At 50.8% G+C, this 26934-nt stretch overlaps 10 protein-coding genes across 10 annotated transcripts; 5 read left to right on the top strand and 5 right to left on the bottom strand.

Annotated features, from left to right (window-relative positions):
* Positions 1 to 564: 564 nt before the first annotated feature.
* GT037_007444 (uncharacterized protein) lies at positions 565 to 1107 on the top strand (the record flags this gene model as incomplete). Its single annotated transcript, XM_038932491.1, has 1 exon — positions 565 to 1107. One exon carries the CDS (start codon positions 565 to 567, stop codon positions 1105 to 1107), a length of 543 nt encoding a protein of 180 aa, XP_038784979.1.
* Positions 1108 to 1279: 172 nt separating this feature from the next.
* On the bottom strand, positions 1280 to 2271 carry GT037_007443 (carboxyvinyl-carboxyphosphonate phosphorylmutase; the record flags this gene model as incomplete). The annotated part of the gene is made up of 2 exons (XM_038932490.1): positions 1280 to 2056; positions 2116 to 2271. 2 exons carry the CDS (start codon positions 2269 to 2271, stop codon positions 1280 to 1282), a joined length of 933 nt encoding a protein of 310 aa, XP_038784978.1.
* A 1551-nt stretch (positions 2272 to 3822) lies between these two features.
* On the bottom strand, positions 3823 to 5998 carry GT037_007442 (c6 zinc finger domain-containing protein; the record flags this gene model as incomplete). Its single annotated transcript, XM_038932489.1, has 5 exons — positions 3823 to 4190; positions 4238 to 4798; positions 4843 to 5105; positions 5153 to 5587; positions 5637 to 5998. 5 exons carry the CDS (start codon positions 5996 to 5998, stop codon positions 3823 to 3825), a joined length of 1989 nt encoding a protein of 662 aa, XP_038784977.1.
* Positions 5999 to 8976: 2978 nt separating this feature from the next.
* On the bottom strand, positions 8977 to 10418 carry GT037_007441 (uncharacterized protein; the record flags this gene model as incomplete). The annotated part of the gene is made up of 2 exons (XM_038932488.1): positions 8977 to 10179; positions 10239 to 10418. The coding sequence occupies 2 exons, from the start codon at positions 10416 to 10418 to the stop codon at positions 8977 to 8979; spliced, it is 1383 nt and encodes a 460-aa protein (XP_038784976.1).
* Positions 10419 to 11538: 1120 nt separating this feature from the next.
* GT037_007440 (uncharacterized protein) lies at positions 11539 to 12525 on the bottom strand (the record flags this gene model as incomplete). Its single annotated transcript, XM_038932487.1, has 2 exons — positions 11539 to 12128; positions 12180 to 12525. The coding sequence occupies 2 exons, from the start codon at positions 12523 to 12525 to the stop codon at positions 11539 to 11541; spliced, it is 936 nt and encodes a 311-aa protein (XP_038784975.1).
* A 997-nt stretch (positions 12526 to 13522) lies between these two features.
* GT037_007439 (uncharacterized protein) lies at positions 13523 to 14061 on the top strand (the record flags this gene model as incomplete). The annotated part of the gene is made up of 2 exons (XM_038932486.1): positions 13523 to 13681; positions 13768 to 14061. The coding sequence occupies 2 exons, from the start codon at positions 13523 to 13525 to the stop codon at positions 14059 to 14061; spliced, it is 453 nt and encodes a 150-aa protein (XP_038784974.1).
* Positions 14062 to 14888: 827 nt separating this feature from the next.
* Positions 14889 to 16157, bottom strand: GT037_007438 (guanine nucleotide-binding protein subunit alpha; the record flags this gene model as incomplete). Its single annotated transcript, XM_038932485.1, has 5 exons — positions 14889 to 15236; positions 15287 to 15545; positions 15592 to 15749; positions 15797 to 15981; positions 16037 to 16157. The coding sequence occupies 5 exons, from the start codon at positions 16155 to 16157 to the stop codon at positions 14889 to 14891; spliced, it is 1071 nt and encodes a 356-aa protein (XP_038784973.1).
* A 2596-nt stretch (positions 16158 to 18753) lies between these two features.
* GT037_007437 (uncharacterized protein) lies at positions 18754 to 20745 on the top strand (the record flags this gene model as incomplete). Its single annotated transcript, XM_038932484.1, has 4 exons — positions 18754 to 19284; positions 19349 to 19894; positions 19947 to 20468; positions 20521 to 20745. The coding sequence occupies 4 exons, from the start codon at positions 18754 to 18756 to the stop codon at positions 20743 to 20745; spliced, it is 1824 nt and encodes a 607-aa protein (XP_038784972.1).
* A 2310-nt stretch (positions 20746 to 23055) lies between these two features.
* GT037_007436 (uncharacterized protein) lies at positions 23056 to 24156 on the top strand (the record flags this gene model as incomplete). The annotated part of the gene is made up of 2 exons (XM_038932483.1): positions 23056 to 23397; positions 23449 to 24156. 2 exons carry the CDS (start codon positions 23056 to 23058, stop codon positions 24154 to 24156), a joined length of 1050 nt encoding a protein of 349 aa, XP_038784971.1.
* A 1477-nt stretch (positions 24157 to 25633) lies between these two features.
* Positions 25634 to 26879, top strand: GT037_007435 (uncharacterized protein; the record flags this gene model as incomplete). The annotated part of the gene is made up of 4 exons (XM_038932482.1): positions 25634 to 25816; positions 25865 to 26323; positions 26372 to 26610; positions 26663 to 26879. 4 exons carry the CDS (start codon positions 25634 to 25636, stop codon positions 26877 to 26879), a joined length of 1098 nt encoding a protein of 365 aa, XP_038784970.1.
* Between the last annotated feature and the right edge of the window lie 55 nt (positions 26880 to 26934).

Raw genomic sequence — 26934 nt, 5'->3', positions numbered from 1 at the left:
TGGCGGATGTGTAACCACGGTCACCCATCTTGAGAAATTCCGAAAGTATTCTGCCCTTGACCCGCATGAGTCGTCGTTCGAGTGATGACCACTATGCCGAGAAGTATGACTGGCATTATTCCGTAAGGTAGATTTGTCTAGCGAAGGCATGAGGAGTTTTGGGTGGTAGCGAGCGCAAGATAATCGACTCACCAGTTTACCAACAATTGCCTAACCAAGGATGTAACCTCGCAAGTATGTGCTCATAGGACTGGCAGCAAATGGAAATCGGTACCGTGGCGAGGAACTGGTTTGTGATTACCGTTCTCCTGCTCTTATATCACTGACTTGGATCACTTCCGTGGAACGGCCACGGTCAGTGCGGTGAATCGCGATTGTGAGCAGAGAGGCACATTCCTGCTTCATGTATAATACGAGCACATTATCTTTTTCTCGTTCCCTCTTTTACAAACTACCTTCATAGCAACTTAGTCTTTACTTTAAACTTGCGACCGCGCCCACGACCAAACCAACCGATTGCGAAGACGCTCAAAATCTCGAAGACAACTTCAAGCAAATTTCAACATGTTTCCGTCAACCCGCTGCTCTATCACCAACGTGCGAGCCGTCGGTCGTCCAAGCCTATTGGCCCTCTCCACACAGATCCGCAATCTCTACTTCTGCGGCCCAAAGCCTGGCGATCACGATCCAGATCTGCCCATATCGCAACACTACCACGCACGCTCCCGAACAACAAACTCAATCAATAAACCACCCACAACTATCATCATTCCCACCCCTCCCGCTCGGCCTGCCACCCCGACCCCAACTCTGAGAATCCCCGTCACTCGCATATGCTCTCAAACAGAGCGTCACACCATGCCCTATACAAACAAGCTAGAGACCGCTAGAAAAGCCCTTGAGGGGCTTGTAGCGGCTACTTACGATGATGCTACAAACTACAACACGGCTGTCGTCATCATCAGTGAGATTGCTAGGCTAGAGACCGAACTTAGGAGGGGAGAGATCGAGGGAAAGCATTGGCAGGAGTTGCAGAAAGTCCGGGAGGATATTGAAGGTTTGAAGAACATGTGGCAGAGGATGGAGAGAAGGATTTCCAGGGAATAGTCGTCTTTGGAAAAGCAGTCTCAAGGTTGGCAGTGATAAACCTTCTTCGAAACTACCTTGAATTGCAAAACTATCAGTGGTATATAGCATATTTATCACATCTCCCATCTTCCATCTCACACCAAGTCCATCAAGCCTGACTTCTTTTTCTTGTCTCTGCCCATGGTCCCCATCACGCACCATTCTTGTAGCCTAATCCACCAGCCTTGACGTCAAACTCGATTAACTCATCCAGCCCACACAGCTTGAACAGCTCCCTAGGTCCATGTCTCTTCCCGTCCTCCTCTACACTTTCAACATGTCCTGCCTTCATCTGTTGGATCGCCTTCCTAACCGCCGGATATACAACCTCGCATGCCAACAAGGGGAAGATGGCAAGTTTGTACCCGAGCTGCTTGCACTCGTCAACTGTAAAGTCTGGAGACACACCACCAGGCACACTGTTAAAAAGACAAGGTGTGGGCGCCAAATCAGCGCATATCTTCTTCGCGTCTTCAGCCGTCGTAACACCTTCCAGGAAGGCCACATCGGCGCCTTGAGCAACAGCAGCACGAAGACGATGCAAAGCCTCCTCATAACCAAAACCCTGTAAGGCATCTGTCCTTGCGATAATCACAATGTCACCACCGGATTCCTCTCTCGCTAACCTCGCAGCGCGGATCCTAGATTCGAATTCTTCCGTGTCGACGAGTTGCTTGCCGTTTAGGTGACCGCAGCGCTTGCTCACTATTTGGTCTTCTAGATGCAGACCTGCAACACCTGCGCGGATATAGGATGTTACTGTGCGACCGACCATTACGGGACCGCCGTAGCCTGTGTCGGCGTCGGCAATTAGAGGTGTGCTCGGGGAGATGGAAGCAAGCATTGTGGCGTTTTGGAGCATGTCGGTGAAGGTTGCTATGCCCATGTCGGCGGCGCCTAGACGGGACATTGTTGTTCCTGCACCAGTCTGCGTATGCGTGTTAGTTGTGATAACGCGGGATACTAACGGTGACCTGTAAGACATACCATGTATAGACAGTCCACACCTTCTTGAAGGGCTATCCTCGCTGTGAAGCCATCGTACACCCCAGGACAAGAAAGGAATTTGTCCGGATTCGCCAACATGCTTCTCAGCTTCTCAACTGCTGTAATCCTTCTTTCCGGTGCTTTGCTGGATCCCATGTTTCCCTTCTCTTTTTCGCTCTCAAAGATATCAATGAATGGTAACGATCAAGCTTTTCTCAATGAACGTTGCGTTTTGCTTTTCCTCGCTGTCAAGCCGCGCCAGATCCGATCCGTTTAAGAAGCACAACGTCCTCGTAAAGTACAGTGTGCTCAGCAACAGACACTCGGTGGCCTCACTTTTGCCCGCTGAGTATCGGCGTCTTGCGTATATACTGTGGCGGAATGGTATGCCAGATCCGGTAGTGATAGTTGTTCGTCCGTCGCGACTAGGAGGCCTGTCAACCCGAAAAGAGACCGGAGATTTTCAAAAGTAATAGTGTAATTACCAACCGGAGCAAACTCCTAACGCCTTGTATAGAATCTAGATAGCTAAACCTAAAAAAGTACGAAATGAAAAATAATGGTAACCACACCCTCATGGAAAGACAAACTACGCTGCACATCTATGACCGCCTATCCCCATCTTCTCGGCCAAGTCCTCCGAAGGGTCTGGTTTGTGAGAAAGGATCTTTTGCGCGATGGCGAAAAGGTTTGGTTGAACGTTTACCAGCTCGTTCACAAATCAGAATTGTGAAAATTACCCACTCACGTCATAACGCCCAAGATATGCGTTAACACCAGGGAAAAGCTGTTGTGGTGACACCCCGCAATGCCCTGCTCCTCTTGCTGACGTAGTGTCATGTGCCGATGTTCGCCGGCAGTTTGACCGGTAGGAGCGCCTCACTCGTCCCGTCTCACTGGCTAGACGACTGCAAGGCTCGGGTTGGCCGATATCATGGTCGGCTTGTCGTAGGCGGAAAGGCAATGTCGTATGAGAAGAAGAAGAAGGATGTGATGCCCCGTTCGGGATGCTGGCCGATGCCGAAGTCCTGGGTAGGCGAGCGCATGGGGGTGCTGAGGGGGTAGACTGGGATTTAAAGTGAGCTGGCAGCCGGCATGATGAATTCCTGGTGTTGTAATGCGTGTTCTCTTCCTTCCTCCACACGCCTTCAGGATTGATCATCTAGCGCACGCCAGCGCTAGTGGGCACCAGGGTTGGGTTGCTGACAACACCGCAGACGATGCTGAGCAGATTCTCTTGCCGTAAGATCCATCGTATGCTCGTCTCCACCAGAAAGAGAAGACCCTCTGTTATTATATACGTCTGCGAAATGGTCGCAAATCGGATTCGGAGATCTTTCGGTTCCTGTCGGCTCAGTTGAACACCATCCCAACAACTCTTAGGCGTCACGCCTGATCCTAGGTGCAGCCCGCATCGATCTGATCGAACAATTTTCCGACATCGCAATCACTTCCCGCCGTATCCGCACGTGGTCGACCGGTCCTCGCCACCGCGACCTAGTGTTCAGAGATCCGTCTTTGGTGGTGCATAGTAGACAGAATCTGGCTTCTTTGGTTGGTCGCAAGACCTTCCCATGGCATTGCGTATCTGAGTAGGTATACGGTATCTGAACACTTCATTTCCCGCACCAGGCGAGAAACCGTAGTCGTCACTCTTCCATCGCGTCCAAGCCATTCTCTCACACACGGACACCAACCACTCAACGTCTAACCGTAGGTATACCCCATATTTGGTGCACCTCCAGGACCTGGTGCTGCCATCATTGGATTTATAGGTCCAACCGGTACGTTGGGCATCTCGGCGTTCGAAAACTCAAAGCCCGCTGCCCAGTCGTAATCAGGGAATTGATCGAGCATTGGTGGTACACCGTAATCTGGACCCTCCCAAGCATCGAAGCTGCTTATTACGGACGGATCCGGTTGCATCTGGGGATTGACCAAGCTGGGGTCGAATTTGGTTACCGGAAGTTGCTGTCTCATCGATGGATCCAATTGCTGCTGTTGTTGTTGGTGGTGCTGCTGGTGCTGCTGGTGCTGCTGGTGCTGCTGTTGTTGCTGTGACGAGTATTCTTGACCTGTTTGTTAGCTATGTGCTGATCAAAGTTGGTGGTAAAATGCTTACGAGGTGCACTCTGCTGAGCGTTTTCAAGCGTCGCTTCGTCGCCGTTGTAGGGATTTTGCATATTGCCGAATTCCTCTCGCCAGTACCAGAACATGTCGTAGCTGATGCTCATGCTCAACCTTGTTCTCAACCTCAGATATAACGATTCCACACGACCGTCCTTCTTACGGAACACTTTGTCGCTACCCCATAAATCTTTCATAATATGTGCAGTTCGGAAGTGGATATCTCCCGGTTGCAAAGACACGTTCTGGAGGAAATCATACGCTTGGGAGAATGCTCGTTCGCCCGCAAGCAAATCCAGGTGTTGAGCGAGCGGACTTCGAACAAGCCTCAAAATGGTGAAACCAGCCAGGGTGATGGTACGATCAATGAACGATTGCGACACAGAAGGTAAGTGGATCTTTTGTGTCGTTTGCATAGTTGCCGCGGATTGAATGACTGAGATGCATAGAGAGTAAAACCTTGAAAGACCCTCTGCGTCGGGCCCGGGATTCGTGGGATGGGCGAAGAAATGGAACGCCATCACATGTATACGTGCACAGCTGAGTTGTAGAGCATCTATTTCGTCAGATCGAATTTCGTACGAGTTTGATCAAACTTACCAAGTTCACTTGGGGAAGACGGAGCCAGGCTGAGGAGCTGCGAGTCGAATATACCGATCAACGACCGTAGCACACGAACGTCGCAGTGGATAGACTGTAAGTTAGTTTTTCCCATAGCGACTATGGCACGCATGAGGATGATGTAGACTTTGTGCAAGAATTGCAGGTCAGAAGGTAGGTATGGAACCATGTCTTCTCGGTCTTGCTCATCCCCATCGAAGAATGATTCAGCAAGAGGTGGTATGCCTTCAACACAACTCGTTCTAAACATGGTTAGCGCAAGTTTCGAGACTGTATCTATAGTCCTTACCTTATGGAGACGATGACGCAACATAGCCAAAGTCTGGCACGTTGCACCTTGAGCGATTGATCCTTCTCGAGCGGCGTCCTAGCGAAATCCTGGCCTACGCCTGCTATGTGAAGGCCAATTTGCGTTGCTAGATGTACTGCTGAACCGCACATGAGGTGTGTTGTATCTTTGTACATTGAGTTGGTAGGTAGCCGCCAGGTGCAAAGAATTAAAAGGCCTTGGATGATTGGAACTTGCGAGGTACGTAACGCCATTGAGGAAAATGCTAGTTGAGTGATGGGCTGACTTGTCCTTTCAAGGACTTCATGTTCAGAGTACCGCCGCGATCCCGTGACCACGATAGTCCAGAACAGGAAGGGCGATTGATCATAGTAATTATTGGGCCCTATTGATGGGTCCAAGATAGGGAACAGCGGATGGTATTGTGTGAAATAACTACAATGCTGTTAGTATACACCGAGAGAAATGTTTTGGGCTGACTGACATGGTGAAGCAATCGTCGATCCGTTTCGAATCGAGTAAGTAGCCGTCTATCACGCGTGGTACCGTGCCGTGGTGATCGGAACCTTTTCGTGTCGGAGGCCTCGAGTCGAAAGCTGGGGACATTGAATCTGATGCATCAGTCCTTCCAGAAGGATCCGAATATGTGGCTGAAGCGTGTTCAAGTGGGGTGTAATTCTGCATATCGACGGTTGGTGAGGCCGTCGAGTGAGGGTAGTTTGCATCGCCAGAATTCTGCCCTTGTCTCATGTTCCATCGCAACTCCTCCAGCTCTCGTCGCATCTCTGCTTTCGTCTGGCGCAAGTTCCTGGTTGATGTAGGGAGGATGCGACATTCCAGTCCCATCTTCTTGCAGCGCCCGCATGGGTCATGCGGTACCTTGTGCTGCTCGACATCACATCGAATCTGCAAAGAAGAGTATCAGTAAACGATTGATAGCATCGTCGGACATTGTCGCGTCCCATTGAGGTGGGGAAGTACCTTTTGCTGGCGGCATTCGACACATGCTTTCCGTCGTGGAGTGGTCATGCTGGCCTGATTCATCTAGTAGGTATCCACAGGGTGTTGGCGAGCCGCAAGCATAGACTATAGTAGTAATCCGCGTCTCAATCGGCGAAAAAAGGCATATAAGAAGGTATAAGGTAGGAACTTCGCCATCAGCTGAAGAACCACACTCGCGATTAGCACCTACGTCGTCATCAAGGCCTGTTGCAGCGGTGCGAATCGGATGGCGGGGGAATGGGACCGAGTATAGGACCGATGGTGATCCCTTTCTCAGCAAGCAGGTCTCAAAGTTTTTTTCTCAGCTTCCCTTGGCTTCTCGCCCTGTGCTAAATGATTCTCTTAATAATGTGCCATGTTAGACCAAGCTCGTGCGCAATGAGGCTAACAGGCTTTGTTGTCTGTGTGGAATGGCCTGCAAATCGACGACACGCGATTTTCACCCGTGCATGACCCACCCATTGCACTAAGCCCTTTTGGCTAACGTGTTTTGCGTAATGTTGTCTGAGCGCTGCACCATTTGCATGGGGCGCCGCCATGTCATGTCGAGTGAACGCATCTCTCACGCTGTCACCCAAACAATCCATCTGTTGAGCACTCAAGCTTTTTGTGATCTCCGTGGCGCAGCCGTTTTGCCACACCTTGTCGGAGATGGACACGACGGGCCTTCTCTTCGCCGCTCCGCTCATCCTCAACCAACATTCGACCTTTCTTCCCTCAAACGTGTTTGGTGGGTCGAGTCAATGCAGTTGTACCTGATCCTCATCTTGGATGAGACGCCTTGCCTCGATGCGGCTTAGCATTCACGAAACGTCCTCAGTAGCTTCACTTCACGGGCGGGCACTATCCATCCGGTGTCGACGGCTCAGGTTAGCGATCAAAGTTCGTACGAAGCCTCTTGGCCAGGTATTCGAGACCGGCATTTCACACGTTGCGCCACATCGGTACGAATGCGACGTGAGTTATGCTGTGCCCATGACCTTGCGTCTGTGGCTTCGGCTCGATTCAGCCTCAAAAGCAATGAACGACAGCGGGATTTACTGACTCTAGCATCTTCACACGTGGACTTTGCAAGCTCACTCCTGCCTTGGCTGCCTGCACTTCCCAATGATCGTCCAACACATGACCGCTGTGCGCCAGCCGCTTGCTCGGAAAGGCAAAGTTGCATCGCTATCCCAACCAGCTCACGATACTCGTCTCGCTGTCCAAAACAGCTCATAACTTCACCGACTCTAAGCGTGCATGGCTCCCCTGATCCTGGCTATCTTCACTATCTCCACACGCACTGCTTCCTTCCTTCCATGCCTTCTAGCTCAGGGTCTCTCCGCAAGCCACATCGCCTCCGTAGGCAAGTCAAGCGTCCATCTAGGACCCTCCCATCCCCCCACCAGCTCCGCGGAAGTTACATATGCAGCGCAGATCACAACGGACTTGCAGATCAGCCACACCAAGTCGAACCTCGTGTTACAGATGGCCAATGGACGCGCAATTCCACTATCTTCTGCATATCACGTACCAAGAGTTAGCCGCACGCGACTGTGAAGGCGGAAGTATGTGCGGGGATGCCGGGGAGGATTCTCGGAATAGGAAGTATCCATCCTCGATGCATTAGGTCGAAGCACAGCCCGTGTGGTGAAGACGCTCGGGCAGATACTGCTGCCTCTGCAATCTAAGCCCGCAACAACAGCTGTATCGCAGACATGGATGCAGCTTGTGACCACGGAGATTTCTCATGACGTTGTCTAGCCACGTTCTTTTCTTTTCTTTTTCGGGACGGACACACGGAAGTCGGAAGATCGATCGAATCCACAATGTAGGGAACGGTACAACTTGCTTTTCCCCCAGTTCTGGGTTCACTACCTCGCCGTTCCTGGAGCTGTCGTGTGCCTAGCGGAGAGAGGGGGGTGGCGTCCTGTCGACCGAGGAGAAACATAGATACGGATAGTTGTTGCCATGTAGTAGGAGAATACCGCAAGCAAATACAAATACCCCTTCAGAACGTGTTCCAGTCTGTCTTGTACCAAGATTATAGCACACCAGCGATGGTGGAAATCTCCGCATGCGCTGTTGTCCGGACGCATAGATGTATCAGCTGCCACATATTGACTTAGCGGCAGGAACGCTTGCTACTTATCCGGTGGCTCGACCAACCTTCCATAACACAAAAGAGGGAGTCCAACACCAGCGTCTCGAAATGGAAAATACTTCCCTCACCAGACGCCGCTGATTTCAAAACCCACTGGACCGGTTCGCGAAGGCGACTACCAGATCTAACCAAGGAACGCAGGGTATCAGTGGTTGTATTTGATATAAATGAGCTCGGCGACGTGGACGTGAGCATGCAGCCATGACGAATCCTTTTAAGGTTCAGCCCCTACGAGATTACAAGACAAACTTCATAGCCACTTAGCACATCGAACTTGGTCAAGCACTGAGAGTTAATCACGAACCAATCACCTCCGTGAGCTTGGGAATTCCAACATTATGCATTACAAAACATCAAAGACGTCAAATGATACACGATACTATCTCACGGCCGAACAATGGAGATAGCAGTTGTCAATCATCGTCTCATGGCCCAAAAATAAAGATACAGGTTGTTGTTGATCGTAACAGGTTTGTTCATCGATATCAATCTAATCGTCGTTCCACGAAAGGCAAACGCTATGGTATAAGAATACAGTATAAAAAAGGGAAAAGTCGAGCAACTCCTTGACAGTGAGCATCCAGCTAAGTGTGCACTGTTCTCATATTCCGTCTCAATCAAGCATATCCCCATCTTCTTGTTTTACTTCATCTCCCACCTCAGCTCCTCTTACTCTTTACATCCTGAGTCCCCTGCGCATCTTCCTCGACTTAGCAGCACCCGCACCGGCAGCAGCAACATCCTCAGGCCCACCATCAGGGTTTGTGACTGCACCTGGGAATCCAACGAGGCTGTTGAACTGATCCGCCAAAGCCTTGTTCCTATCTCCACCCTTAACAGCGGCAGCAGCACTTTCACATGTGGCGACAGCAGCGTCGTTTGCCTCGCAGACATTGGTCAGTTGGTTGCAAAGGGCGTTGGTGATGATGTCGGGATTCAGGGCTTCTCCTTGACCGCCGCGAGCTAGGGGGTCAGCGATCTGGAAGGTGAATTCGTCAGCTGCACGACCATTCTCGCCGCCTTGGAAGGTTATGGTAGGTGTGCAGAGGCCGAAATCTTCACCTCCAGCTCCGGCTGCTCCTCCAGCTGCGTTGCCAGCATCAGCACCGGCGTTGGCATTGTTGTTACCGTTTCCTGCTGCGGCATCTTGCTGGTTGTTGTTCTGGTTGTTGGCGTTGTTACCGGCGTTGTTGTTGCCGTTTTGCTGGTTGTTGTTGTTGTTGTTGTTGTTGTTTTGGTTGTCGTTTTGGTCGTTGGTTGCGTTGTCATTGCCAGCATTGCCGTTGTTATTGGCATTGTTGTTGTTGTTGTTACCAGCGTTAGCATTGTTGTTGTTACCAGCATTGGCATTTTGGTTGTTGTTGTCGTTGTTGGCATTGTTATTACCAGCAGCGGCATCGTTACCAGCACTGTCAGTAGCGTTACCAGCGGCGGAACCTTGCTGTTGCTGGTTGTTGTTTGCGTTGCCGTTGTTAGCAGCGTTACCAGCATTGCCGTTACCAGCAGCTGCCTGGTTTCCACCTTGAGCAGCACCTCCCGTAGCAGCGCCACCGGCAGAAGCCTGGCTGACAACGAGGTCACCAAGACCAGCCTGGTCCATAAGATCAAAGACACTCAGGCCATCGGCAGCAAGAGGAGAAGCAGCACTGCTCTGGCTAAGGGCCGCAGCATCACCGTTGACATCAACATCAGGGTCGATGAGAGGGGTAATACCACGAAGCTCAGGAGTGACAGGGAGCGAGGCATCGCCACAGACGTTCTGGGCGTTACCGCCAGCGAAGGGGTTGGTGTTCTTCTCTGCGGTAACCATGCCAATAGCGGCAGTAAGGGCATCGGCACCTCCACCGAGTTCAGTGAAGATCTGGTCAGCACGGACGAGCTGTTTTACTCGTTAATCAGGAACTGGGAAAGTGGATGGTGTAGAGTGGAGAGACATACCTTGTCGCAAGAGTTTGCTCCACCAAGCAGGTCAGAGATGGCCGCACCAGCAATAGTAGAAGCAGCACCAGCGTCACCACCCTGAACACTGCTGATAGCATTGATAGGGACTTGCTCCTGACCGAAACGGGCCTCGACGTAGGCGATCATCGCCGCGATCATGAAAGTCTTGGAAACCATGTTTGCTGATGTGTGATTTAGAATCGACCGAAGAAAAAACGAGGTTGTAATGCGTTAAACGTTAATGTGGAAACGAGAGACTAGCTCTTTAGAAAAAGTGAGTAGTAATAGGGTAGATGTTAATATTGCCAACCTGGGCGAAAGAATGGAAAAAGTGCTGAAAAGCGAAAGGAAGAGTTTGCTGGATGCTACTGTTGACTTGTTGTTGTCGAAGTTGCTGGCCTTTAAAATGTGGGCGAGGTAACTCCGACTTATATATCACCCCTTCACTTGCCTCTCTCTCCAAGGAACATACCTTCAAGCGCCGTAGCTGGGGTGATGCTACCAAGGATCACTTACACGTCTCAACCATGCGCCCAAGACCTGTATCCAGCCTTCGATCCGCCGCCCAGAACACAGCGGAGTCTAGTAAACGTGATGGAAAAATGACTGAGGGGTGTTCCCGCCAAGGCGTCATGCGCTCTTGGGCATGCTGGAACGTATGATTGCCGGGCTGCGACTTCGCTACGCCTTAGTATCCGTCTCCTAAGGCTCCCGTGCGGGGCATCGACTCAAGGGACTGACATTACCGATGCCTTATGTTGGGGGTGTTGTGACGGCCTCAGTCGCGGTGGGGTTTCATGTGACTTTGCGACACGGAGCTATGCCTATAGCCGCCGTTGACGAACATCGCTTGACGGCGCCGATCATCAATGCGTTTTATCTTGAACTTCCATTCGAATTCTCAAAGACATGTTGCTATGCATGAGGAAACAGCAAGATTCGCGGGCGGAAACGCAATGCAAGGAAAATGCACGTAATGGTGGATATTGGACGGTGATATTGGGAAAGATGACGCCACCTGTCTGGCGCCAAATGCGATCAAAACAACCTGCTCAAAACACCAAGAAAATGCGCGGGAATTGAGAAATGAGTTGGGTAGATTCGTAATGCCTTCTGTCAACCGAAGATGCCATGAGGAGGCGACTGTTCGAGCCGCGCGTGTTACTCGTGGTCATGGCGACCCGTTTCGCACCTGCGCGAGGCAACACGGAAGCCCCAAGTCCAGCATTCCGTGAGTCGGTGGAATGATTCTCTTTGACCCGGCCATGCATGCTTGTAACGCCACGCTATATACTCACTAGGTCCTATCCAGCTTCCTCCGCAACAATCTTGTCCTCTTCATAAGTTTCTTGTACTTGTGCTTCTTCATCTTGAGCTTCCGTTGCCTCTTTACACTGATCATGTACATGCCATATCGTCGTCGCGCAACATGCTCGCGGAATGTGCTCGGCCGGTCTTGTTCCGAAGGTAGTGGGACTTCGGTTATGCGCTGGTTGATGCTAGCGGAGAGATCGTGGGCAGAGCGGGACTCGGACTCAGTCGCGCTATAGACTGGATCATTCAGATCAGGTGCCGGTGGTGGCTGGAAGGGAACAAGGCGGGCGGCCAAGTCCTCGATGTTCTCTTTTGTTGGCTGGAAATCGACGTGGATGATGCGCTGTTCTGATTGTATTGCGTCGGCTCGCTGCTCCTCTTGCGCATCTATCTCGGCGTGCACGCGGTCCAAGAAGCCACTCAGAACATCCTTGGTGGCTTCCATTCTTTGGACGTCGTTTGCCCGGTTGACGTCGAAGAAGGCGTCGAATTCAGCGGTCGACGTCGAACTGGGGAAGGAGCGCGAGATGGAGATGGGGCGGTGGAGGCCGAAGAAGGCAGATAGCTTCACATCTGGTCCGTGTTAGCACGTGCATGGTGGTGTATACCCTCGTAGCAGCCTACCGTCTTCCCGGAGGTGGTTTGTCGGTGGTACAAAGGGCACGTTGTTGCCTGTAGTAGCCGTTGAGGGCTCCTTCAGCTTCTTCGTCTCTTTGGACCTCTTCCCCGCACCCTGGAGCTCTGCTGTGGCATTCTGGTCCAACTCGGTGGGCTTCTTTTTGCTATTCGGGGGTGTTGACGGCTTCGAGGACGAGTAGCGCCGCTGGTGACTGGGTCGGAAGGGTTGTTGCGGCGCAGTGCTGGTGCTCAGCGCAGAGCGGGCGCAGCGGGTGAAGACAAACGAGTTGGCTGGCGCAGCAGCCAAAGTGTTTGCAGAGCGGGCGACTCTGCCAACAGCGGGCGAGAACATGGCCGGCTGGGTGGAGGGGTATTGGGGTATGACGATGGTGTCGATGAGGCTCAAGTCGGTCGGCTATCAGGACTTGCTGCAGGTCACCACGCGCCGATGTTTCCCCGATTGGCACTAGCACTGGCACATGTCACGCTCACCTGCTTATGCACCCCCTCTGCTATGTAGCATGTGCAACACGATTCACCCAACGCCTTGCTTGCGGTAGAGTCCTGTTTCTATCATCAGTCCCGTTCACACTTTCCTGTATACCTCACAGCATAATGTGACAAGTGCTTTCCAACCCTGTATCTACCATGGCCTCTATGTCTTGGTGGCCACAGTTCTCTGTTGTCAACCACAGCAAACCGAGCATGCGGCTCCGTCTTCACATCCTCAGTCAAACTTGAGTTGTACAGGCTGCAAACCGGAGATTGCGGCTCTGGATGGGCGAGAACAAGGAGAATCTTCATGATAGACAACTTGGAAACGAACACGATACCCTATAAAGGTTGTCTTCTTGTATTATCTAAGCAGACGAACATGTTAAAGTGCAAGTCCGGATCTTGTCAACGACCATCTTCATCCAATATTCGGAAAGAAAGTGGAGTGAGCAACGACAGACGACGCCGTATTAAGCTTTGGAAGCGGTTCACTCAACGATCATCAATGAAGTTGAGATCAGGATCTATTACGTATGGCTCATGTCATGCGCATCGTCACTGAACCGCGGCCCGCTACTTTGTGATAGGCTAAAGGATATAACGATGCAATGTAGTAGACACTCTACCTAGATACCATCATACGGAAAACATATCACGGAGAAACTAGCTATGTTGGTAAAAACACGCACAACTCTGAGACAACTACTTACTTCGTCTGGCCTAGTCTACTGTTGAAGCGGCTTGGATGTGATGTTGCGGATCGAGTCTACATGGATCTACAGATGCTTTTTGCGCACTTGCAGTAGGCATGCACAGATACTTTGCACTTGCAGAGAACAAATGTCCACAACAGCATGGCAAGCACACTATCTCTGTCTCGTATGTCGTCTGGTCTCTTCCTCCTTGGAGCAAGCGAGCAAGGGATTGCCCTATTCTTACTACTTCACTTCGCACACCCCTTCGACACCACCTTCAATGACACCAACCTTAGACCCACTCCTACAACACTCTACGTAAAACCTCACGACTCAACCCTAAGCATCCAATATCCACTTGTGTCCACAACACACAATACTGCATCTCTACCTAAACAACTTAGTCCCCACCCGCGTTTGCCCACCCACCCAACTTCTCCTCCCCCTCCCCCTCCCTCAACGCCACAAGTCCCAAGCCAAGCCTTCTCAGGCCTAGCCACATCTGCTCTCTTCCATGGATAGACCCTCTATTAAACACTGGAACGTTGCGAGTCAAACGCCGCTCGCTCGCGGAAAGAAAAGCGGCACGGACCGAAAAGGCGACTGGCCGACTTGGTAAGCTCTGTAGTCAACCACGCCGCAACCGCGCATGCATGGCGTTGCGTTGGGATCCTGCGGGATTTGCGGCACAACTATAATTTTCACACTAATTGACTGACTTCTTCGATCGTCTTTCGCTTAGGGGAGGGAAGTTGGGTAAATAGAAGGGTAAATGTGGTGCAAGTTGCTGCATGTCTTTCCTTGTAAACATGGTGCTAGGTAAGTAGGCTATGCAACCATACGGAGAATGGAAGGATTCGAAAATCGGACATTCGGAGTTGAGTAGATAGTTTGTGATATTAGACTGCAGTAGCAAATTGTAACTTGCTCGCATCTCCTCTGCACGTCAAATGCCGTGTAATATACTCTCGTACATGACATCATCTGACCCCAATCTGTTATCTTGCTGCTCTCAGCGAGCTACTAGGCAAGATACTCAGGTAGGTACAGAAAAGCCCCATTGGACGCTAGTTATCCAACCTCTGTATCTTCCAGCAGCCCAGGTTCAAGACATGCTCATCTCCTTAGATCTGCATACACTATCCAATCTACAAAATTGCGGATCCGCTTATTAGAAGAACCAAAGAAAAAGAAAAAGACCAAGATCAAGACTCAAAATCAAGACCCAGAGATTACGTCGTGAGATCGTCAAAGTATTGGCGAAGATGGAAGAAGTGGAGAAAGGGATATCAGGGGTATAAAATGGAATGGGCCGTGGAAATCGTCTCTCCTCGTCCACTCAAAGTCTGTTGCTACTCCGGGTCCCGCCAGGTGGACTATCCAGTTCTAGGGCAGGTGGGTCGATCGGCAGCGCGGGGTGGGTATGCGTCCCTGGCTTTCGCTTGGGCGAGCGAGCGAGCGCTCCTCCCTGCTGCGGGTGTAAGACCACGACAATGGCTCCGCGCAAGGCGTCCATCAGTGATTATTATAGTATCAGGGCGTTAAGGTTGCGCTGAACAATCATATCTTGTACGGATGCCATGGTGATCTTGAGCAGATTCGTGTCGGTCGCGTTCGTGTAGTGAACGTAGACCTCCTTCTTGGGCTGTCGCACGAGGTTGCGGAATTTGTTTGCGAAGAACTCTTTGCCTGCCTCGACATCTCTGTCGTCGCCAGTGTAGTCGGAGAATGTCCTTCTGATCGGGCTCATTCCGCCTGCAATCTTCTCGGTGAACAAATCGATCTTGTTGAGGAAGAGAATAAGCGCCGACTTTTCGAAATACTTGGAGTTGGATATGGATTCGAACAGCATCAGAGCTTCGTGCATTTGGTTCTAATCCTGTTAGTGGATGTACGGTTGTACGTTTCAGGAAGATGACTTACGCCGTTCCTGTCTTCTACCAACACGTGGTCGTATCCACTGATGGCGACAAGGAAGAGCACGACTTGCACGTTGTCAAAGACGTGAATCCACTTCTTTCGCTCTGAGCGCTGGCCACCAACGTCGACCATCTTGTATGTCAGGTTGCCCAGCTCAAAGATGGTCTCGGAGATACCGGTTGTCCGTAATCGCGTGCGCAGGATGTCTTGGTCGGTGGGGAGGAAGTCCTTTTGGAACAGGCGGTCGATGTTCTGAAAGAAGCTGAGGCTGTTAGTCGGGGTAGTCGAGTAGGCCATGCATGACGTACTAGTTCAAGTTGTCGTGCAGCGCATACTGGTTGCCCTTGAGTATGGTGAGCTGCACGCCCTTGTCGGCCCAGAGGGAATTGAAGGCTGTGTAGAACTCCTCGGGCATGGGCTCCTCGGTACCAATGTCGGGCGCAGAGTTGACCATCTCGGAGTACCGCTGCGGTTTGTTAGCATTGTTCTTGGGCAGGCGACGGATGAGCGTACAATGTTGTCGTCGTCCTCAAAGTCTATGTCATCTTCTTGCATGGCCGCGTAGATGGTCTGGAAGGCCGAGACCAAGTTGTTGAAGATGGTAGCCCGCCATGTTTTGCGCTCAAGACTCTGGAAGCCGCCAGCGTTGATGATGCGCATCTGCTTGAGGACGGTTGATTTGCCGCTCTCACCGGCACCTGCACTCTTGTCTCAGTCACGCTGCATCACCGGATTCCTAATTGACATGCATACCGAGTAGCAACAGCTTCACCTCGCGCTCAGCCCGCTTCCGGTCGCCTCGGAGATTCTTCTCGATCTCGGCATTCTTCCTGGACTCCGGGTCGGTGGCAGATGGTTTTCGTCCGAAGCACATTATTGCCGGTGCCATGTAATGGCAGAGAGTGACGTGGTAGAGAAAGCTGGGGGTAGCTGCGATGGAGAGGAGGAAGTCGCGACACGCTAGAGATGGGCTGCGAGCATACACGGAGTCCTGTAGCCAAGTTGCAGTCGAGGCCTACTTCTGGTGTCAGCTATGGTCTTAGTCTGCGTGACTCGCGTATGATAATTGGAACGAAGGAGGGTGACGCTACCGGATGTCGGGAGGGGGTGCAATCAACTGGTGTTGTGGAGGGTGCTAGTGAGAGCAACTAGGCAATGGGGTGCGCGACAGAACGAGGGACGAAGAAGCAAAAAGTCTATTTCAGTGAACAGGCACAGCAAACGACACTATGCACGACTAAGAAGCTAAGAAGACGACAGAAACAGCCGGGACGGTATGGGACTGGTCTAAGAAATAACGTGCCCAGGTGCTTTGCCGAACAATCCCTGATCTGCACCGTTCGCGGACCCAGCTGGGCGGGCAGGGTGATATTAAATGTCTTTCCCGCGACGCGGCAGCCAAGGGCAGGTCGAGCGTGCGCAGGCCCGACGCATTCGGATGTCCATCCTGCTTTGGGCTGCGATCTGCGGCAGCAACGTGCTGGTCGACGTGAAAGCCACGAGACGGCAAGTTGGCGTGACGATCGATTCCCGCTGCATCCAAGTCTATTACACGACTACTCCGGCTAGGAAGCCTGCTGCCGTCGCATTGAAACATGACTAGAATTTCACTCCCCAACCTGATGCTTCGGACCTCTACCGGTGCCTCAACGTTTCACTGGTCCGCGGTAGGGGGGCATGCCGATATTGTACGCTGCTAGCAGGGCACCAGGCGAGTACAACATGGCTAGCCGTTTCTACCGGCTCGTGCTCTGCAACGCCAGCTTTTGCCTGCCTTCTCTTCAGAATCCTTCATGCTTCCATGTCGACTTGGACGCAGATGCTGCAGGGCAGGCGAGTAGATGCCTAGGTACAGCTTAAGCTGTGTTTCAGGCACTGAATGGCGGCTCTTTCCGCAACCATACCTCCGAGAGTGGACCCACCCCAACCCTCCAATGCTTGTCCAAGACGCCACGATTCGGCCGTTCTCCCCAGCTGCGTGTGATCGTGCCTCTGCACTGAGTCTGCTGTACGGCCCTATTCACCTCAACTTTACCAGTCTCGCCTCAAGGTAACATTCTCCAAACTCCCCACTCGCATGGTTCAGCCGGCCGTTCCCCATGCGCAGGTGGATAAATAGCCAGGAGCCCCCTAATCGACCCACTGCAACACATTCCACGAGCCTCACCAAAACCACAGTGAACTAGCTCCGTTCCAACACTCCTCAAAGGGGTGGACCGTGTCTTGCGCGGGTATCCGGGAGCCTGAGTGTCTGGAACTTGCATGTCCCACCTTGAATCGACTCGATGAAGACCAAAAATATGCCTTCTGCACGCCTGCCACGACAAACTGCAATCGACCCTGACCCATCTCGAACCGAGGTGACCGTCGCACAGTAAACGTCGAATGGGAACCTGACCCGTCTTCCTGGTTTGACAGGCGAGCTTCATGACGCGCCTTTTTGCTTTTTGTGCTCAGCCCAGTAACCGAGGCTTAAGCCGTGTCTTGCCACCAGCTCTGTCAGCACTTTTTGTTTCTTTGAGGGGAAGTTGATCGTATTTCGAGTTAGCCATGGTGCTATTCCATGTTGGGTTCCACATGCAGCTTGGCGGGTTGTGGAGACGACAAGGTAAAGTCCTGGAGGGGACTGCACATCTTGCTCTCTTCACAGGTCAAACCTCCCCAGTCGGCGTTTTGTGATTTGCAATCTGGTCATACCTGCTTGATAACATGCGATAACTACATCCAAAGGATTGCCACCACCAATGGATACCTGAAGCTGAGCGCATCTGGTGGCGCCATCAGTTGGCTGCTTCATGAACGAGGAGTGTCGTTGTTTACATCTCTTATTTCCGGAGGTCAATTTTCACATCTTCATCAGCATTCATGTCTCGCTCTCTCTTGATTCCTGTTAACTCCTGTTGTTCTAAATTCTCCACTTTCTGGCCTGGCTGGTAGTCAAGCATACCATCAGCATCATAAATTTCCGAGACAATATGCTCTCATTAATGTCTGTTATTGCCAACTTCGTGGCCTCATTATGGACAGGTCTTTTGAACCGCTATGAGGGTGAAAGAAGGTAACGGCAGTCTCAGCTGTTACATGCTCTCCTAGCACATGGCAAGTTATGAGATAGTAGTTGATACATGTATTCCTTTGATCGTCACTTCACCGTGAGGAAACATGTTTTTGATTAGGCCATGTCTGTCGGCGTCTCTCTCACCAACTCGCTTAAGTGGTGAGAGCACCTACCTGGGTTGCTGCCGTGATGCAAAGCGCGACTGCCCTCCATTTTCGATCAACAAAACCTTCGCCAGCTTCACCCCAGCAACAACAAGACCGCATCCCGAAGTTGCAAACTGAGCCGTATCAAACTCTTGCGATTCTCTATTGTCCATCGTAAGTCATAAATCAGCTATCCAGGCATGTCGTCCGTGGGGTGCAGCACGGTAGGCTCTGGCTGACCGTTGCGTGTAGCAATACGTTCAATAATGGCGTCTGCACAGTCCTACAGCGGCCCGATTTCTCTCGGACACTCCAAGTATGCTGATCCCTTGCGGAGGAAAGCAGCATTGGCCGCATCCGCATCCGTCGCTGCCGTTCCCACTGCCGATACCGCCATGGCCACCAAAGAGCAGATCGCCGCGTTAAAGACCGGCCATGTCGCTCTCGACGTAGCTCATCACAACGCCGATGCGCAACTCGCCATTTCTCAGGGTAACGTTTTGAAGGAGGAAGTTGCCAAACACGTCAAAAAATTCTCTAGAACTGTCTCATCCACTGTCACCAACACGCGCCGACTGCTAGAGCTGATCCGTGAGGCGTTGCCAGATGCGAACACTTCGACTCTCAACGGCCTCTGGGATGAGTTGGAACAGCTTTTTGCTGCGGCAAATGAGGCCAAGGAAGCGTTGCCCGTGTTCCTCGAGAAACAGCGCGACAACATGAGCTTGTACCACAGCTCAATGGTGAACGAGGCCATCAAAGATACACAAGATGAACTGAATATTCAGCATAAGAAGGTTAGCGATACTCAGAAGACTCTTTGTATCTGTGAGATATCGACTAACGTCGTACACAACATAGGTCAATATCCAGCACAATCTCATTCTTGAGCACCAAGAGGCTTTCCTTGCGCACAAGGAGCAGACCTCCAACAAGCTGAAGGAGCTCGAAGACCTACAGGAGCGCGTTTCACGTCTCACACTCGAGAAGGGCAACTTCCGTACGGAGGTCGACAAATACATGCAGCTGCTGGAGGAGGAGCGCTCAACGAAGGCTGAAGATCTCCGCAAAGTTACCAGTATAGAGAAGGAGCTTGAGACTCTTGTAGACTCCAAGAAGCAGCTTCTCGCTGAGAGCGACACCCTGCGCAAAGCTCTCCAAGACGTTCAAGCTAAGATGAAGTCTTCCGAGCAGGAGATTACTGATCGATTCACTACCCAGCTAAAATCGACTGCTGACCTATTGGCAAAGGAAACTCAAAAGACAACCGCTTTGAACACCATGATCAACGAGCTAAAGGGAGGCGAAAGCACTGCCAGGCTCGATGCTGACAAGTCCAAGAAGGAGAACAAGGTGTTGAATGAGAAGTACGCCAACCAGGCGGCTGAGCATGCACAGGCCTTTATGGTAAGTAAGCTTGCTAGAGCAAGTCTAATCAACTATACTAACGTATTCGTAGAAACTCAACGAGCAAATCAAGCAAATTGAAGGCCTGAAGATTGATCTTGAACGTCACCAGAAGGAGAATGCCGAGCTGCAGCAGCGCCTCATCAAACTTGCCAACCTCGAGGAACAGATTAATGGGCTTAGCCAAGAGAAATCAACCTTGTCCGAACAAGTAAGCAGCCTCAGTGCTGAATTGGACGCTAGCAAGAACGAGGAGAACAAGGCCAACACCAAGGTAGGGGGTCTTCTGAAGAAAGTTGAAGGTCTAGACCAGGAAGTTGAGCAGTTGGAATCGGCTCACAACAAACTTCTCAATAAGATGAAAGAGAACAGGATGGCTGTCCAGACATCGGAGCTTCTCAAGAATGAGAACACCAAACTCAAGGCAATGATCGACGAGCTCAAAGCTTCCAAGAGCACTTCATCTGCCGTAGGCGGCTCTTCGTCTCCAAACGATGAGGAGACAATTCGTGGTCAAGAGAAGAAGATTGAGGATCTCGAAATCGCTCTACAGGAGTGGACTGATCTGGCCAAGGTAAGTAGCCGGTCAGTAAGCGATTATCAACCTGTACTGACTTGCTATATAGCGCTCCTATAAGGAGTACAAAGAGATGCTTCCTACCTACAAGAAGGCTGATCAGTTGCGCCGAGACGTCGTTGAGAGGGACGCGACTATCAACAAGCTGGAACTGGAGCTTGCTGAAGCCAAAGTCTCCAAGACCAACGGCGTAGGAGCTGGTGTTAGTGGTGGTAACGATGTCCGTTACTGGAAGCAGAAGTACGAGGCACTTCTGCTTACCGTTGATAACTAGATGTGAGGGCGTTCCGGACTCTGAGAACATGGGTGATGAGTTTGCTACGGTAAAGTGGGCGGTAAGACGTGATTGATGAAGGCTGTTCCTGAACTAATATCATCGAACATAGCCGCTACATGAAGGATATATTAGCACACCAGAATTCGAATGTGTCTGCTACGAGCATGTTCTGGTGTGTTGATTGTGCCTCCTGTCAAGATTCTCACAAAGCAAACAGATTTGGTCTGTCGACCTTTTGCTTCTAAGAATTTCCTGTACTCTCTGCTAGCTAGATAGCTGCTAGAAACCAATGCATGCCTTCCAGCCTTTCTATTCTCCATTTCAAGCTACCCTTGTCTATACCGCGCTGGTCTGTGCGTACCTTGGTGCAATAGAGTTGTCCGAAGGACGTAGGATCGCTAACATAGTCGAGCTTACGTGAGTCTCAATTGAGGCGGGGTATTGAGTAGCGAGTAGGGATACGAAAGTCTTTCTGAATGCGCAGGGACAGGTTTGGTTCCGCAGTAGGGCTCAAGTCTCCAGTTCGATTACGTCACACCCCCGAGAAGCCTTCCGTGAATTCATCTGCAGCGGATGCGGCAATGTTAGAAGCCACGTTAGCGTGAATGTGGGACATTCTGGACGATTCTTCAGCTCAGTCGCCCACGTCGTCTTGTACAACACATATCAAATCTATCCACGAAAAGCCCAGACCCAGTCGGGGAGTTACAATAGTCGTTATCCAAAAGGTTTTAGGGATGTTTTCCAATATATGGACTCCAAGTGCTGCTTGCGGGTATGTGTTCGAGTCACACAAAAATTTGCAATGTTCAGATTTCTCCAGCAGTGCGATAGCATAGGGTACGGCATATCCAGCAATGGAAGTCTCCAGGTTTCACAGAGACAAATATGTTTAGAATTTCTCGCGTCTATGAGTCGTTTGTGTGACTTGAGTCGAGAAGAGGTGCGGGTCTGGCACAAGGGTGATTATTTTGGTAGTCGTGCAACCAGCTCCTCAATCGAAGAAAGCACATATCAGAATCTGATTCTCGTACAATGTGCGGTCTTCAGCCAACCCATAAAACTGAGTTAGAACGAATGTGAGTCTTAGCGCCAAGCGACCCTCGGGTAGAACTGAGAGAAGAGGACGCTCTCTGTATGTTAAATTGCCTCCGTTCTGTCGTTGTCAACTTATAGACTGTCATATTGCGAAGATATCGTACGTTGAGTAAAACAATACATCTCGTCATTAGTGTTTCTACCACTGATGTGGACAACAGGGTTTCCATGAGTTGATACACTAACCCGCATGCCACCAAGAAACTTGCTTTGAGGGGTTCTTTCACCTTCAACCATCTGAGACCACGATATAGAAACTTACAGAAGACGCAGCCAGCTTTTAAACATCGAGATACAGTGTTTATGGCAACATAGCGCTTGACGTTAATGTCGGTGGACGTTTTGAAGTTGAGCCCACTGTTTTAACGCACATCATAGCTAGTTCCATATTCCTCACCATCGTCTTCGATTAGGTCAAAACTCCAGCGTCCATCAATCTGAAGCAGATCGTAATTCAGCTCATCCTCCTCAGGCAACGCATCGTGACTGAACACATTTTTTCGTCGCACATAGACCTTGGGTCCTGGTTTAATCCAGATTACATTCGTTCGGTATGAATACATCTCGAATGGACGTTATGCTAACCGTGGCTATCATTACCAATCTCGGTAACGAGTCGGAGGTATTGACAATCGCGTCGTGCCGATGGCGTGAACATAAATATTTTGAGTCGGCGGGACGTGAGTTGACGGGGAAGCTGTGAAGCCGAAGGATTGAGCTTAAGAGTGCAAATGACAAGCGACCTTGGGAGTCCAGGGGCCATGCGGGGGTCTGACACCAGGTGATTAGCGCACTTATTCGCGTTGACAAATATAGCTATCTGAACCATCCACCTACCTCTTCCGATCCTGTCTCAATAGATGACAATTCCATACTTAGCTTTCAAGGTCGACGGGAGTTGTAAAGTATGAGGTGCATTTAAAGTCAAGGACAACCCAAGATGCAGGTGCTTTCCATCGCACTTTCACAAGCCAATATATCCAAAGGCCGATTCCCCATTCGGATAGATTCTGCGAAACTCCTGCAGTCAGCTTACACACTGAACACTACTCCTTTCCAAAGATTGATAAGAAGACCTAGGTAAGTATATAACAATATGATTGCCGGTATCTGTCTAGGTCACGGATTCGTCAAACTCGTGCCGTTGGGAATAGTCTACCACTGTCGACTCGATTTTAAGCTTCGCATAAATCCACATCAGCTCTCAGAATGAGCAACCGAGCTGCGTTTTTGGAAACTGCGAAGGGTGAGTTTCGCGTCTGCGATGCTGATCTAGCAGAGCCTGGAGAGGGCGAGATACTTGTCAAGGTTCACGCCTGCGCCATACAACCAGCAGATGCAAAATGTGCGAAGTTCTCAATGATCCCTGTAGAATATCCTGCAGTCCTCGGTAGTCCTGTTGCAGGTGTTGTGGAGGGTATCGGACCCGGCGTGAGCAATGTCACCATTGGCGATCGGATAGTGTGCGGCACAAAGATCTTCTCGCACAAGAAGGCTAAGTACGGTGGCCTGCAGCGCTTCACCATCGTTGATGAGTCTGAAGTCGTTGAAGTAAGTAGACTGAGCCTGATCAGACCGTTTCTTTGCTAAGCATCATGCCAGATTGGCGACACTGAGTTCACCCAAGCTGTAACTCTGGCTTCGTACACGCCTCCAGGAGCCTTGTTCGCCACATCAACACTGAACATGCATCGCCCCACTATACCAGCCTCTTCGCTACCGGAAGGCGAACAGGAAAAGAAGATTCTGATCTGGGGAGGATCTTCCGCTACGGGATCTCTATCCATCTCCTACGCGAAAGCAGCCGGATACACCGTCATCAGTACAAGTTCACCACACAATTTTGATCTTCTCCACGAGTGTGGTGCAGACTATGTCTTCGACCACAGCGACCCAGCAACCGTTGGTGCAATCCGCGATCTCTTTCCTATTCATTACTGGTTTGACACCATTGCACTCAAGCCCTCACTATCCACTCTTGTCAAGATACTCGCACCAGTAGATGAGCCAGTTACGAAGGCAAACATCCTTACCTTACTGCCGCTGGTCATGACGGGTATGAAGGCCGAAGACTTCCCCGAAGGGATTACGACGCAATTTCATCGTTTCTCTACGCATGCACCGGAGAACGTAGAGTGGCATGAGTACTTCCTCGCGCGTGGCGGGTTTCTGGAAAAAGCTATCAAGAATGGAGTGCTAAAGGGTGTTCCAGCGGAAGTCATCGGCGGCTTGGACAACGTCGCCGAGGGTATCGAGAAATTGCACAGCGGAGTCAGTGGCAAGAAGATTGTTGTCCAACCATGGGTGTGATAAACGGATTATGCCCTTCGCTGCATTGACTATCGCATGTCCTGAAAGCATGCTACATGCCTAGAAAAAATGACAAATTGCAAAAACTGGAAGACGGAAAGAACATCTCAAGAAGCTGACAGAAAACCAGGATGAAAGAAAGGGACAGGATGGGACTGGATGCGGAACAATAACTTCCATTATACACACTGTAGTCTTCCCTTCAAGCCTCGAGTGTGGAGGAATCTTGCATACCTAGGTACTTCCGATTGTGATTTCCCTGCCATTGGAATCAGTATTAGGCACACTTTTGAGCTTGCTGTAGTGTTCTGATCCGACCTCCGCTAATCGCGTGTCTACATCCGATGTAGATTTGAAAGCATGCCTTGAAATTAGGGCGCTGAACTGAGTAAGGAGAAGGGAGGTGTTCGTGGCGCGCCCGACACAATGACGTCCATGTTCATGCCTTCGGATATGCCTTACCCGTTTGGAAATAGTGCATCGGTTGTTGAACTTGGCATCTGTCAACTTGAAACAGGCCTCTCTCCCCCTTACTCGCGACCCCTCCCTCGCGTTCTACCGAATTCGCGTTCAGCACTGCCAAAATATCCCAACAGCAAAGTCTGCGCGCTGGGGATGCTAGTCATTACTGGACGGCATAACTGCGGTATTCCTGGGGGCTTCCCATCCCTTACCATCCGCTCGGCGCAGCTGGCATCGTGATGCAATGCGTCGATTTAATTTCGAGCCGCTCCAGGGATCACTTGGGATTGCGAATTCTCCGCCAGTACACAGTTGCAGTGGCGCATCCGGCACTTGGCCAGTTCGCAGCAACGCCCGCACGCCTTTGCAATGTATACACGGCATTCTCCATGTTTCGCATATCTGTGAAACCTTGTCATACCGCGTGGCAGTAGCTATGGCCAACGCTGATCCATATGTCAAAACATCGCTTAAAGACCTTACGAACAGTTTCTGTTTCTTCTTCCAACGGGTCTAAACAACGGGGAGCTTCCGCGTCAGCCCACGCCATGTGCGCCTCATCAGCTAGTTTCTATTTCAGTTAGTAAATACGGCCTTCCCCAGGATCCATCGGATTTCACAGCTGTTATCGTGTGACGGCGCCCGAGGCTTGACTACTACCGGGATAGTGGTTCCACCAATCGTCCTTCTGGATGGGACTCATTTCAAAACCTCCGAGTCTGGAATCTCAAGCAGATTGATGTTGGCTGGGCTGTGATCAGTACTAACAACAGGAAATCCGTTTAATCCTTGCACGGGGATGTGCAAAGGTTGATCTAGCTGTGCCGCTTCGCACTTTACGGCGCTTCTTGTCTGTCGTTCCTTCTCTTCACCACCCCGGTCATCCAGTGCAGAGTGCCGGAGCATTCGTTCGTTCGTTCCTTAAACTTTGTAGGTCTGCGACTACATCACGCTCTTTTTGGTTCTTCTTCATTTCGCTTCTATGCCGTATCCCGTTCCGACCGCTGGGTAAAAGATGATCTCCCGTCGAAAGCACGATGATTCTGGTCACCATTACGTGGATCCTTCACTTCAGCTGAACATTGGACTATGGACACTTTTTGCTGGCGCATCAATCTTCCTCGCGCTTCGGATATGGATCAAGATCACTCGTCGCCATGGTCTCTGGTGGGATGATCATATTCTCCTTGTCTCATGGGTAAGCATATGTACTGTCTATAGATGACGGTAGCTGACGGTATTATAGGTCATACTAGCTGTCAACAACGCCATAATAACCACCGAGTTCGCCACGGGCTATGTGGCAGACAAATGGGACGATCGCATGCACATACTCATCAACATTACTTCCTGTGGAACCCTGATCAACCAATCCCTCACGAAATCGGCCTTCGCTGTCACTCTGCTGAAGCTGACAAAGAACTGGGGTCAATGGATACTATGGTTCATCATCGGCAGTATGAATGCTTACATGGTGGCCAAGGTCGTTCTACAATGGGCGAAGATTTGCGAGAAGCCATCCTACGACGTCTGGTACCGCCTCGACTTTTGCCTCAACGGGAAATTCAGAGACGATTTCAAGGAAGGTGGCAATGTTTACAACATCATCATGGACTTTATACTCGCTGTCTTCCCCTGGGTCATCACATGGAACCTCGATATGCGCAGAGTGGAAAAGGTTGGGCTTTGCGTTGCTATGAGTCTGGTACGTCGTTAGTTCAGTCTCAAAACACAATCACTAATTCTCGGATAGGGAATGTTGGTCGCAGTCGTTTCTGCTGTACGTACAGGTTGGAAAGACGAAGGCAACGAAAAGGACGAGTGGTACTTTTGGCGCAACGCGCACTCCAACATCTGGTATTCCTCTGAGATCGTCGGCACCATCATTGTTCAGTGTATACCTGTCTTGAGACCTCTTTTGCGGGACATCAAGACTTCTCTTACTTCGAAGAAGCTGGCGTCCACTGCAGAAGGGACCCAACGACGCAGCCGGTACGTCTTTACTTGCTGCTTTCATCATCGCGGAATCACTAATATCACATAGAGTCCCATCTCTCTTCGGTTTCGGCTTCGGCCCTGGCCCGACCATTGGCACTAAATCTACACACAAAGCGCACATCTACTCCAATGGACGAACTACTGTTGACACGAAAAGCGAGGCCTATCCCGACTCGTGGGACACTCAGGGTATCTACCAGAAGAGGGAGTTTGAGCTAACTACTATGGAGGTCAAAGCGCAGAAGAACCAAGAAATGGTGTAGCTAGTAACAGACATTTCCGTTGTAAACGGCCCTTTAGTACTGGCTGAGATAGAGA

Source organism: Alternaria burnsii (assembly GCF_013036055.1).
Source record: "Alternaria burnsii strain CBS107.38 chromosome Unknown 715, whole genome shotgun sequence".
NCBI classification, from domain to species: domain Eukaryota; kingdom Fungi; phylum Ascomycota; class Dothideomycetes; order Pleosporales; family Pleosporaceae; genus Alternaria; species Alternaria burnsii.
The sequence above is the reverse complement of the archived record's forward strand: the minus strand, read 5'-3'. Positions and strand labels throughout refer to the sequence as shown.